The 12667-nt window shown below is 50.6% G+C and overlaps 1 protein-coding gene across 1 annotated transcript; it reads right to left on the reverse strand.

Moving 5' to 3' along the window:
* Positions 1 to 321: 321 nt before the first annotated feature.
* On the reverse strand, positions 322 to 4674 carry Rax (retina and anterior neural fold homeobox). The gene is made up of 3 exons (XM_055622821.1): positions 4232 to 4674; positions 3726 to 3979; positions 322 to 1158 (listed from the first exon to the last, which is right to left on the reverse strand). The coding sequence occupies exons 1-3, from the start codon at positions 4518 to 4520 to the stop codon at positions 673 to 675; spliced, it is 1029 nt and encodes a 342-aa protein (XP_055478796.1). The 5' UTR covers positions 4521 to 4674; the 3' UTR covers positions 322 to 672.
* Between the last annotated feature and the right edge of the window lie 7993 nt (positions 4675 to 12667).

The raw sequence follows: 12667 nt of genomic DNA on the forward strand, positions 1-12667 counted from the left end.
GAGGGCTGCAGCTGGCTGAGACAGGGGCATTCCTTCCCTGCTCCACAGCTACTTCAAAAGTAATGTTAAAAACAAAACAAAACAAAACAACAACAACAAAAAAAAATATGCCACTGTAGGGGAGCCCACTGTCCCAAGCATCACAGAGAGCTCCCTGAGGCCCTCTGCTACCCAGCATCCTGGTGGCTGCCAGCAGAGTCCTGGCTTTGGGTGTGCAGAGCTCACCGGGGGTGACAAGATCCAAGACAGCGTCCCCCCCCCCCCCCCCCATCCCTACCTTAACCCCCACGCTGTAGTCGCTGAGTACGCTTAGCTGGTCAACAGAACAAATCTTTAATTTTCCTCCAAAATACTTTTAACTAAATTTACAAACAGTTTCTTCAACTCTACTTTTTTGGCTCCCCTTTCGTTCCATTGGTCAACATCCCAGGTCAAGATCCTTGGTCCCTCCCTGGAGTGGATGCAGATGCTCGACCGGAGCAGCTAGAAGCGGTGTAGCCTGCAGGGGCCCGCAGCTCGTCCCTCCGGCAACCAGGCTGGGGTTCCGCCTCAAGGCTGGCCTTTCTCGGAGAGTCAGGAATGAGCAGGAGTGTCAGGCCGGCTCCGGGGCCAGCGGAAAGAGCGAGGCCAGCCGCGGGGCGCGCACCGCTCGCAGGACGCTGGGCAGCGCCTCTAGAGGGCCTGCCAGGGCTTCCCGATGGCCTGGATGTGCTCCTTGGCCTTCAGGCGCAGCGCCGCGATGCTGCTGTTGCGCGGGTACGCCTCCTCCAGCGAGAACTTGTCCCCGAACCCCGGTGCGCAGGGGTAGGCGGGCGGAGGCCCGAGCTGCTGCAGCCCGGGGCCCAGGGGCGCGGAGTTCAGGAAGGCCGGGGGCGGCGTGTAGTTGGCCGGGAGGCCCTGTCCCGGCGGCCCGAAGCCCGGCAGGCTCTGCAGCGTCGTGGCGCCCCCGCCGGGCAGGGGCGGCCCGAGCCACGGCTCCAGCGGCAGGGCGCTGCCCGGAGGCCCGCTCCCGCCGCCCGGGCCCGTCCCCAGCGGAGCCAGCGCCGAGGAAGGAGGGGAGCGGCTGAAGGACAGGAGGGGCGAGTCCTGCAGCTTCATCGACGACACTTCCAGTTTCTCCTGCCGCCTCCATTTAGCCCGACGGTTCTGGAACCACACCTGGCAGAACAAGCGCGGAGCCCTTCAGGCCGGGGCGTGGGGAGGGGGGGAGCCCCACCCTGGGCAGGCTGGCCAGCCCTACCCCTCCTCGACCCGCCAGATAACCCTAGGTCTGGAGCAGCCCTGCCAGAAGGGCTCCGAAGTTCCTGCACCTCCCCGCTCTCCCCTTGCTTCCATCCATTAACCCAATCCTTTCTTTAACAAAATAGGCACTCCTTTTTGTCCTCGCTGGCTCCCGGGTCTTTTTGCCACACACACCCCTCCCTAAAAGCATCCCCTTTGTCCAATTTCTTTCACTCTTGGTTGCCCTCACGGGGGTCGGGAGGAGCAGACACTCAGGGAAAGGAGAGAAGAGTGAATTTAACTCCGCGGCCAGGCCGCGGGACTTTGAAAACAGATTTTTCCGGGACCCTTGGGTTGGCAGCACTCAGTTTGGGATCTTGCGTCTGCTCCGGGTGCTGTAGCCCTCAGACGCTCTTCAGCCTCTCTCTGTTTGGTCCGCCCTCTTTCTCTAGTATCAACACTGGCACGCTGCACACCGGCCGCGCGCAGGTGAGAACGCAGCTGTTTCCAGCAGGTCTCTTTGACCTCACCGTGTAGGTCAGTCGCTGCTCCGATGATTTGTAGGCTTTACTTAATTGGCACCTGTTCAGTATTTCTGAGATTCCTATAAATTACTTTCTGCGGTTACAATTGCTCAAGTGTATTGTACCTATTTTAATCTATTTTTATATTATAGAGTTTTGCCATTTCCCCTAGTATAGTGGCTCATTTCTTTTCTTTTTTCCACATAGGGAAATGTCCCTGCCGAGGACATCATAGATTCTTGTGCTGGATCCTCTACTACTGATTTGATTGAAAAAAAAAAATAGCAGGAGAAAAGATGAGGAAATATATTTTACTGACAAGTTCCACTCACTCACAAAACAGATTCCGTTTCTTTTAGTAAAGGCTGTGAAAGAGTTTTGGACAAACTGGCGTCCTCAGGGTTGTGTCTACGAAGGGAAAAGAGCTGCATGGGCCCTTGGGGAAAGTGAGTATGATATTTATAGGACAGCTGAGAAGGCAAAAACCCAGTACCCCACCCAAGCTGAGGGCCACTAAGTATGTGTGAACCTTGAATTAGGAAGAAGAAAGAAAACAAAATACAAGTTTATCTACACAGGGCACCAGCCACCAGGAAAGAGTAGAGATCTGTTGAGTGTAGAGAAAGAGAGAATGATTCTCCTAGGAGGGGTTGGGGAGGGGGTCCCCATGCCTCTTGGACTTCCCTGCTCCATCCCTACAAAATTAGGTCCAGGCCCAGATCCAGTTTTTAGAGCTGTGTGGCTGAAGATGAGGATAGCTGGAAACCTTCTGCTCTTCTGCTGTCCTTAACCTTGTGGGAGACGCCCCTCATCCCAATTCCCATCACACCTGATCTGAGCTTATACTTACGTGGGGAGAGAAGCTATGCGCTAGACACAGGAAAGCTACCAACCCTGCTCTTGAGTTAGTGGAGAAGGGTACACACCACTGAGCAAGAAGGACAGACAAGCTTGGTGTGAAGGGAACCCCAGGCAGTGGCGTGCCTGTTGCGGCCTGCAGGGACACGGGACACTGGCACAGACTGCCTCTTCTCTGTCTCCATCTTCTGTTTCTTCCCTCTGTATACCTATTCTCCTGTCCCTGGACAGCAGGTGCCGAAATTTCCAACTTTTAATGAAATCTATAGCCTTACAGTCTAAAACTAGAAGAAACTGAACTGCCCCCAAAGCACGGGGGCCTTTTATTGCATGACTTTTACTCCTTACTTTCAATTGCACCTAAGCAGAAAGACAAAAGGCAGGGCCTTGACTCCCTTTACTTTAAAGATACAGCTAAAGATGCCCCAAACCCAGAATAACCCTACTGTCTGGAAATGCAACCTAACAACAACAACAACAAAAAGTCTTAGTTCCGTCTCAGATGCATTGGAATTGTTCTCACTGTCTCCCTCTCAGGCCCCTGTAAAGTCTCTCAATTTGGAAGCCCTCCCAGATTTTTCACAGATGACTAGCAAATATTTAAGGCTTCCAAATATTTTAATGATTGGGGATTAAAGAAATTCAGCTTTAATTAAAGCGAAAACTCCTTCATGATGAGAAGGAAAGGTCGGTGAAGGAGAAGTCAGTTTCTTGAATCCACCCAGCGCTTTAGCTGGCGGCTTACAAGGAAAGGGGGTTTTCATTTTGAACAACCGTGCACAGTTGGTGACAGTGGGGGTCTCAAACTCAGTGGCCCCCTCCCATGCCGCCTGCTTTGGCGCTCCCATTCCCTCTGCGCCTCGCACACCCGCAACTCCTCTTCAATGGCATCTAATGAGCTGCCAACCTCCTTATCTCCCGAGAGATGTCCAAGTCCTTTTCGTTTAAAGTCGGGAGCTTCCCTCCTCCAAAGGGGACATCTCACTGAACTAGACTGTTCAAAGGGCGGCGGCGCGTGGGGGAAACGCGCTCCTGGGCTGCCGGACCACGGAACACACACTGACCGACTGCTGGCCAGCCTCGGGGCCTCCCGAGCTCCTGTCCATCAACCCCAGGGCTTACCTGGACCCGAACCTCGGGCAGGTTAACCTTGCTGGCCAGTTCTTCGCGGCTGTACACGTCGGGGTAGTGGGACTTCTCGAAGGCGCGCTCCAGCTCGTGCAGCTGGTACGTGGTGAAGGTCGTGCGGTTGCGCCTGTGCTTCTTCTTGGGAGGTTCCTCCTCCGGCAGCTTCGAATCGCCTGCTGCCGGCCCAACCGGCAGTCCCGGGCTCGGCCGCGCCTCTCCTTGCTCCTTGGGGTAGCAGGGGCGAGAGGCTGGGGCAGAGGGGCCCCAAGGCGTCCGTGTCACTTGTCGCGGAGGCGAGGTCTCCTCCCTACGACCCTCGCCCCCCCCCCCAAGGGGCGCGCGAGCTGGCCCGAGGGGGTCCGGGCTGGAAGCCGTACGGGGTCCCTACGATTTCTCTAATCTTAAGCCGGGCACACCCCAACCCTGCTGGCCTAGACGTGAAGGAGCTCGCGTCTCTCGGAGCGCCCCGAGGGCTTTGCAGCCGAGCGGGGCCAACTCACCTTCGTACTCGGGGACCAGCCCGGGGGCTGGCGGTGGGGAAGCCTCCGAGCCTCCTGCCGGGGCCTTGGGGCAGGCGGAGCGCGCCCCCAGCCTGGGATCCCGCTCCTTCGCGCCCCTGGAGGCCCTCTCGGCGGGAAAGGAGTCCAGGAGCCCGTCTTCCTTGGTAAAGCCCAGGATGGCTTCGATGCTGTGGAGGCGGGACGTGCTCCCTCCCGGGCTGCGGAGCAGGTGGCCAGCGAGCGAGAAGCTCCCGTCGGCCATGGCTGGGACGCAGCCCGGCAGGTGCATGGGGAGGCGGGAGCGCACTTCGCAGACTGGAGCTCCACAACCGTGTTTTCCGAGTGTACACTTCCGGAGCGTGTGCAACCGGACGGGTCTGACCAAAGCCAAGCTCGGTGGGCACCCTGGCTTGGGCAACCGCTCTGGGGGTGGGCGAGCGCTCGGCCAGCCGTTAACCAGACCCCTGCAGCAGCTGGAAGTTTGGCCTGGGGTAACTGGAACTCCCTGGCTAAAGGACAGCAGTGCTCTGGTCGGGGACTCCTCCTCCTCCTCCCGGGCCCAGCCCTTTCCTTTGGTTCCTCCCCCTACAGAGGGCGGGTCTTTCCCCTGATCAGCCTAGGGTCCTAAGCATGCCACCCAGGCCTGCACCCGGAAAGTCCCTCCGTCCTATATCTTGATCCATTTCAACTCCACAAACATTTTCCAGGTACCAGGAGTAGGAAGTTTGACAGGGGGCGGCATCTCTCCAACCCAGTTCGAGCCTCACTGGGGCAGACTTCCCGGTGTTCACCTCTCCCCTTTCAGTGTTCACCTGCCCCTCTCTTGCCTACCTGCTCCCAGAGCTTCATACCCTGGACCATCTCCCTGCTGTGCTTGGAAGCTCCAGGAGCCGCTGAAGGCTTCCGGCTGTACCTGGGCGATGGAAGTTAGCTCACAGGCCTTCTGGTTGGAATCTTCCCCTCTCTTCTACACCCGTGCTTCTGTGTTTTGCCGGTCCAGACTTCTGGCTTCTTTTTGTCTGTGTCTGTTTTTACTTCTCTCTGGACCCTCAGACCAGCTCCTTCCTTCCAGCAGGGGCCTCAAATGGTGGCGGGACAGTCTGTGCCCAGAGAACCAATGGCCTCAAATATGGGAGCTCCCAGAACTTGCAGAAGACACACAACATTTCCTCTCATAAGCTGTCTTGAAAGGACAGCGTCCTTAACTTCCACAGGCCAAAAGGACTCAAAACTGTTAAGTGGGGACATTCGCCTGGGGAAAAGGTACTAGCACTAGTCGCTTCCCTAAGGTTTAGCTCCCTAATCCGCTTGAGTTTCTTCCCCCTGAGGAGGGGGTGGAGTGGGGAGGGCTTGAGGCTTGCTTGACCCAGAGGGAAGCAAAGCCTCAGCAAAAAGGTGAGTCGTAGTGGTAGCTGATGGGCCACTATGAAGACTGCACCCCTCAAAGCAGAGGAGCCCGGGTGATGCCCAGCTTCCCTCAAGTGTTGATCTGAAAAGATGATGGCAGATTCCCCCCCCCCCCCACCGGAGCTGGGATCCTCACTCTCCACATCCGTCTTTCTAGGCTCTCAGATCTCCACCAAGACAGACTTCCTTCTCATTACTTTTCTTGATCCTTCTTCAGGGCCAACGCTATCCTGAGCAAGGTCACACGTATCACACAAAACCCCCGCACAGCCGGCTTTGAGGAGTTTAATTTCCAGACTGTGGGGCAAGAGAAATAAATAAGCAAGGGGAAATCACAACTTCTCTGGGTGGGAAGGGGTTCGCTTATGTGTGGCTAATTGCCCCAACAGTTCTCTTTGTGGTAAAATTGTCAAACAAACAAAAACATTAGTTGGCAACAGACTGAACTGAAGTCTGGCCCAGCTCAAAAAGTTTGAATTCCAAGAAGAACCTGTTAGGGCTGAAGCTGTCACTCAGGGTGGAGCACTTGCCTAAAAATGTCCAATCTCCAGCACCCGTTAAAATAAATTACAATACAGAAATAAGTTAAATCAATGAAAAGGAAAAAACCGCCTTTAGAGTTTTCCAACTCTGTACATTTTTCCTGTGATAGAATCCTAGACATCCCGTGAGGGGACAGGGCAGGTCTTACCGAAAGAGAAGAGAAGATGAGACTCAATATGAGCCATCCAATGGAGGAGCAGGACTGGACCTCCAAGAGGCTGATTCCTCATCCCAAAGTCTCCGGATGCATTTAGCCTCTGGTTATTACTGCAGTGTGAAGTTTTTAATCGAATCAAAGTGCCTCCTGGCTTGCAGCCCATCTTTGATCCCTTGCCAGAGTCCCCCGAATCCTGCATCTCTGAGCCTGAGAGGGAAACCATTTCGTTCAGGAAGAAATGAGATCCCAATCCCCAAAGAATGGCCTTTGAGCAGACAGTCTTGTGAGACTGCAGCCTTGGGGGAGGCTCTTGAAGCAGAGGCACTGACCCTACCAGTCGCCTGGTGGCACCCCAGCGGGTCTTCGGGTCTTCTGAGGCTGGCTAGGTGGAGCAGGTGGCTAAGGTGCTGAGCTAGAGGGAAGCCGCGGGGAATAACTCTTGCTATTTGTTATTGCCTTTTGGCCAGAATGCATTTCTTCTGTGAACCTGGCCCATAGTGAATCTTTCTCTGCGGTTGGCGCAGAGCAAACCGGCAGCATTTCTTAAGCTGCCCACAAGCTGCTGTGGGGACTCCCTTCCTCTCTCCCCAAAGTTAATTCCTGCTGGAGCTGCTCAGCTCTACACACAGCTCCAGGTGAGGTGAGCTTTTATTTACTGTTTATTAGAGCCTTGGGAGAGAGGCAGGGAGGACTTCCATGGCCCCGATGAGGCCTGAGGGCTGGGGCCTGCCTTTGTGTGGGACATAAAGAGCCAGTCAGGACCATTGTGGGCACAGTGGAGGGTACTCCAAGCAATCAGCTGGGGGTCATTGTTAGGAGCTAATCTACATGTGTATTTCCCAAGAACTCGATTAGAGAAAATGAATGGACAGACATGTCCCTAATTCTCCTAGCTGGAGCCCTGTTTTCCAGCAGTTAAGCTAGTTCATAATCAGCTCTGCTTCAGCAAAAGTGGGGAGGCTGGCTTCTGAACTCCCCCTTTGTTGAATTCATTGATTCATTAGATGGATCAGAGAGAAAGAGCTCCCTCTTCCCAGCCCCCACCTGTGGCTGACCTTAGGCACAGTGCTCTATTCATCTTGATGGTGTTCCGGGAAGCAGCACCAACTGACGTGGGGGGAGGCATGTCTGGTGGGTGTGGTGTCAAGCGAATGTTATTATCTTGGGGGTATGTACAGGGTCCACTTTCTGGAAGTATCCAACCCGAGGTTTCAGCCACTGCACTCCCTTCTGCAGAGAGGCTTCTCTAACCTGGAGCAGGGGAAAGGTCCCCAGAGAATCAAGTCTATCCAGCCCCATCTCTAGTAACCTTTCCTCTCAGCACCATCATGTGTTTGGGTTTAAAAAAAAATGTCTTCAATTGAGTAAAGCCAACTCGATGAACCACCTGCATGTAAATTAGACAAGATGCATTTAATCCTAGAATGTTCCAGCCTCTGCCATACAGCACTCAGGAAACTCCTTTCCTCACTAACTAACTAATTCAGGGAAGAGAACTTTATTCTAGCTTTAACTAAAGTGAAACACAACTTGGGTTGTCATTCAACACACAAACACAGTGTTCAACAATTTCACTTGAAGAGCTGGCCGATCTAAGCCCTTTGGCAGGAGACATGGAGCTGCCGGATCTGCAGTTTGCCCTGCTGGGTTTCAGTCTTGCTTTGGTCCAGTATTTCCTTACTGCCCCCCCCCCCCCGTTCCTCCCTTTGAATGGTAATGTATTTTCTGCGCCATTGTGTGTTGGAAGTATGTGATTTGATTTTTGCTTTTACAGGGCTTACAGTTACTAGACTTTGGACTTTTGAACGATATTAAGACTGCAAAAGACTAAGGGGACTTTTGGAGTTACGCTAACTGCACTTTGCATTGTGGTATGACCACAGTCCTATGGGAACAAGGTGTGAAATGAGTAGTTTGGATGAGAGTGTCTTTCACAGGATCATGTATTTGAATACTTGGTCCCCAGTTGATGGGGGAAGGATGAGTCTGCACAGCCCCTTGGAGGAAATGTTTCACTGGTGGTGGGCTTTGATGTTTCACAAGACTCATTTGATTCTCAGGGCTCTCCCTTTGCCTCCCACTTTTGGATTAAGATGTAACATCTCAGCTGTTCTTTGCTCCACCACCATGAACTCTCACTCTCTGAAACCATAAGCCAAATAAATGACTTCAATTATAAAGTTGCCTTGGTAGACTGAAGAGGTCACCCTCTAACCAGCAGGACTCCTAGTGGAGGGAGGGGAACACCAAACCATCCACAAAAATTTTGACCCAAATTTACCCTGCCTACAAAATGTGCAAGGATAAAGACAGAGCAGAGATTGAGGGCATGTTCAGCCAATGCCTGGCCCAATCTGAGACCCACCCCATGGGAGAGAGCCAACTGCTGACACCATTAACAACACTATGGGTGTCTAGAATAGCTGTCCTCTGAGGCTCCACCCAGGAGCAGATCAAAGCAGATGCTAAGACTCACAGCCAATCATTGGTCTAAGCTCAGGGAGCCTTGTGGAAGAGTGGAGGGAAGGATAGAAGAAACCAGAGGGTACAGGAGCTCCACAAGAAGGCCAACAGAGCTGACTACCTGGGCCCAGGGGGACTTGTGGAGAAGAAAGCACCAACCAAGGAATGTACATAAACTGGACTTAGGCCTCCTACACATATGTACCTGATGCGCAGCTTGGTTTTCATGTGGATCTCTTAGGAAGGAGAGCAGGGGCCGTCTCTAACAAGGACTCTGTTGCCTGCTTTTTGATCACTTCTGCTGGTGGGGCTGCCTTGCCTGGCCACTGTAGAAGAAGATGCACTCAGTCCTGATGTGACTTGATGTGCTGGGGTTGGCGTGTGTGTGTGTGTGTGTGTGTGTGTGTGTGTGTGTGTAGCTCCCCTTCTCTGAGGGATAGGTAGGGGAGGGGAGATAGGGGGAAGAGGGAGGGAGGGGGCCTAGGAGGAGAGGAGGGAGGGCTATGATTCAAATGTAAAGTGAATAAATAAACTAATTAAATAAAAAGAAGAAAAAAAAGGTAAGACAGAAAAAAAAAGAAGTTGTCTTGGAAATCGTGTTTTATCACAGTGATAGAAAAGTAACTAAGATAAGCAGGTAAAGTAAGAAAATTGGAAGCCAGGGAAAATGGGAATAATATACTCCAGAGAAATGTGGGAGTGAGGAAGCTGTGATGGCCAATCTATAATTAACAGGTATTTCAAGTGATGACAGGTCCAGTTTGAACTAATAAAGTGCTCCATTCAACTTTCCAAGACTATGTCTTGAGAAGTTTAGTGACTTCTCCTTGTACCTAGGGCTCAATATCACTCTCAGAAGGCTGTGACAACATATTTTTAAGCATCTAAAATTGTTTCTAAATAGTTGTTTTCAATGCCATGAGTTATCCACAGGGGTTGAATAACCCCTATCAAAATGCTTAAAACAAGAATATTTAAAATTTTTGATTTCTTGTCAATTTAGAAAATTTGCATATGTATAATGAGATAACTTGGGACAAGACCCAGGTCTAACCAGGAAATTCATGGATATTTCACGCACATGTTATATCTGTAATCTTGAAGGTAATATGATAGTTTTATTGTGCATGTGTGCCGACTGGAATTGCTCACTAGTGACCTCATGTTGGCAGTCTAAAAGTTTCAGGTCTTACAGCGTTTTCATATTTCAGATGTTAGGGATATACTTGTATTCTATTACAGACTATATAACAAGTTCAGTTAATGAGCTGCAATAGTTGTGTGCCTCCCATTTCCAATTAGTGAGTTTGTTAAGTATATAGTAAGCAGAAGAATAAATATTGAGTAGGAGACAGGAAAGGGCAGCAGACAGGAAAACATCATCAAACCAGGAGCTCACAACATCCAATAGTGTCTTGGGGATTCTATTGCTGTGAAGAGATGCAATGGCTATAGCAACTCTTACGGAGTAAAACATTTAACTGGGGCTGTTCAGAGGTTTTGTTTTGTTTTGTTTTCCAGGCAGACATGGTGTTGGAGAAGTAGCTGAGAGTTCTGCATCTTGATCTATAGGTAGCAGGGAGAGAGAGAGAAAAAGAGAAAGAGAAAGAGAGAGAGAGAGACTTGGCATGGCTTGAGGTTCTGAAACCTCAAAGCCCACCCCAAATAACACATGTCCTCTAACAAGGCCACACCTCCTAATAATGCCACTCCCTGTGGGGAGTGTGGGGGCCATTGTCATTGAAACCACCACACAAAAGAGACACCGGAGTAACCCAAATGAGACCACAAACAAGGTAAAATAATCAAATCAGGGCTTAGAAATGACCAGCAGAAGTCAACTAATAATGAATATCCTCAGCCACTTTCAGGAATGTTACAACCTGTTCACTCTCTGTTAATATCTCCAGACTACATTGAATTAAATGGTGGTACAAGGATATTGAAATGAATGATAACCCCACAGTAATGATTGTGTCCACATCATCATGAGCCAACGAGGAGAAGGGCTTTGTGGAGTTGTTTCTGCCTCATGCGGGAGCCCTTTACATTCAGAGCATAGAGGAGCAGAGCTCATTTCACCCCAGAGCAAAGAGCAGTTGGCAGCTGTAGGGCTTCCCAGAGGAGGTAACAGCCCTTATTTCAAACACTTCTTTAAGCAAAAACTAGGACCGAAAGTCTCTGCAGACCATCTGGCATGAGGCAAGAACCCTGCCCTGCTCAGCCTCTTCCCGTGGCTTGCCAGACACAATCATTTTGGAACCAGGACTGCTTAAAATTAGTTTCTCATTGAAGCCCCTATTTTTCAGAACTATAGATGGCACCTATGTAGAAGGGACGGGCATCTCAGTGATTCTTTCGCTCTGTTTTCTCACACCTGGTACCTTCCCTTTCAGGAAACAAAATGATTTACCAAGGTGGTTCAGGACATTGTAGTCAAGGTTAGACGAAGAGGCTCTAGACTCTCCAGCTTGCCGGGAATTTCTTTGGACTCAATACCTGCTCTGGGATGCTCAGGCTCTCACTTGGACATCTCATAGCCATGAGATGTCTTCATGAGCCATCTCATGAAGGCCGTATCTGTATCCAGTCCCCCAAGCCTCACGTCTGTTGTGCAAAGGCAACGAGACACTTCTTCATTCTATACCCTAATTTTACCAACCCAGTTGTTTTGCTTCTGAGCTTGCTTTTGTAACTTGTGCCAGACCATGGAGCTTCTATGTAATAGAAAGAAAATTCTACTGGCACTAGGTTTACAAGGCCTTAGTGCATCAGAACCCCTACCCGCTGTCCTGTGAGAGCTGCAGGCAGGTTTTCCCCAGAGCTATTGTCACATCTGTAGTTCAAAATAAGCAACAGTAGGAGCACTTTCATCTCAGAAATTGTCAAGTATTCAAAATCGGGGTGTTCCACCATTTCCTGGAATCTCACAGCTCCTGTCCCCCTAAGGAATGAAGATATCTATTAATATCAGTTTTAAAACTAGAACAGAAGTATGATCTACTAGATAAGAATGCTCATCTTCCTTTGAAAGGGCAAAGTTGCATCATTTCAGAATGTGTAAATAAAAGGGAGGCATTTGAATATCTACCAAAGAAGGGGACCTTTGGGGGCTGCTGGGAGCAAAGCTATATTAAGATAATGCCTCTTTGCTTGTTTTCTAATTAAACTAATTGAATTCAGAGTGTCTGGGGGAAGCACTAGAGACATTTATCTTGAGGGGATGATGATCTCCAAGCTCAGCAATCCTCTTAGAGCACTAAGAAGGCAAATCCGAGGACGCCCGCCCGAGTGCCGCAGCCTTGGGCACACCTATGCCTGTGCTTTTGTCTTCCCTTCTTGTTTCGGGAAGCCTGTTCCACTCAGTGCCACTCGCCGAGCACTACACGCAAATGAACACACGCTCAGACTTTACTCCCCCAGACTCCCTTTTCAAACAAGAGCGTAGCGCCTTCTGTTTTATCAGTTTAGTTTGAAGTGTGAAGACAGACTCAGGTCACAGCCACACTCAGACCCACTGAAAAAGAGCCCGTCCCAAACACAAACATCAGGGCTGCCTTTTACTTTTTTTTTTTTTTTTTTTGAACTTTTGTACTTTGTAATGACACTGACTATATCATCTCAACCACTGTTAAGTATAGAATTCTTTGGCACTAAGAACACTGACATTGCTGTGCAACCATCCCCGTTTTCACCTCCAGAATTTCTTCATTTTCCACAATTCTTCCGTATCTCTGTGAATCCCCTTGTCTCTCTTTCTCTAATACAGGTTCAGTCCACCGTCCTTCCGTCTCCTGCCTGTTATGATTCACTCTCTTCTTTGCACTCAGCAGCCAGGTAACTACTCTACAATGTAAATCAAGGCT

This window comes from Psammomys obesus, unplaced genomic scaffold, assembly GCF_907164565.1.
Source record: "Psammomys obesus unplaced genomic scaffold, mPsaObe1.curated_primary_1811, whole genome shotgun sequence".
NCBI lineage: Eukaryota > Metazoa > Chordata > Mammalia > Rodentia > Muridae > Psammomys > Psammomys obesus.

Coding starts and splice junctions, on each gene's coding strand:
- Rax (XM_055622821.1), bottom strand. CDS start 4,520: ATGCACCTGCCGGGCTGCGTCCCAGCCATGGCCGACGGGAGCTTCTCG. Junction 3,980..4,231: donor GCTGGTCCCCGAGTACGAAG/GTGAGTTGGCCC, acceptor CCTCTGCCCCAG/CCTCTCGCCCCTGCTACCCC. Junction 1,159..3,725: donor TGCCCGAGGTTCGGGTCCAG/GTAAGCCCTGGG, acceptor TTGTTCTGCCAG/GTGTGGTTCCAGAACCGTCG.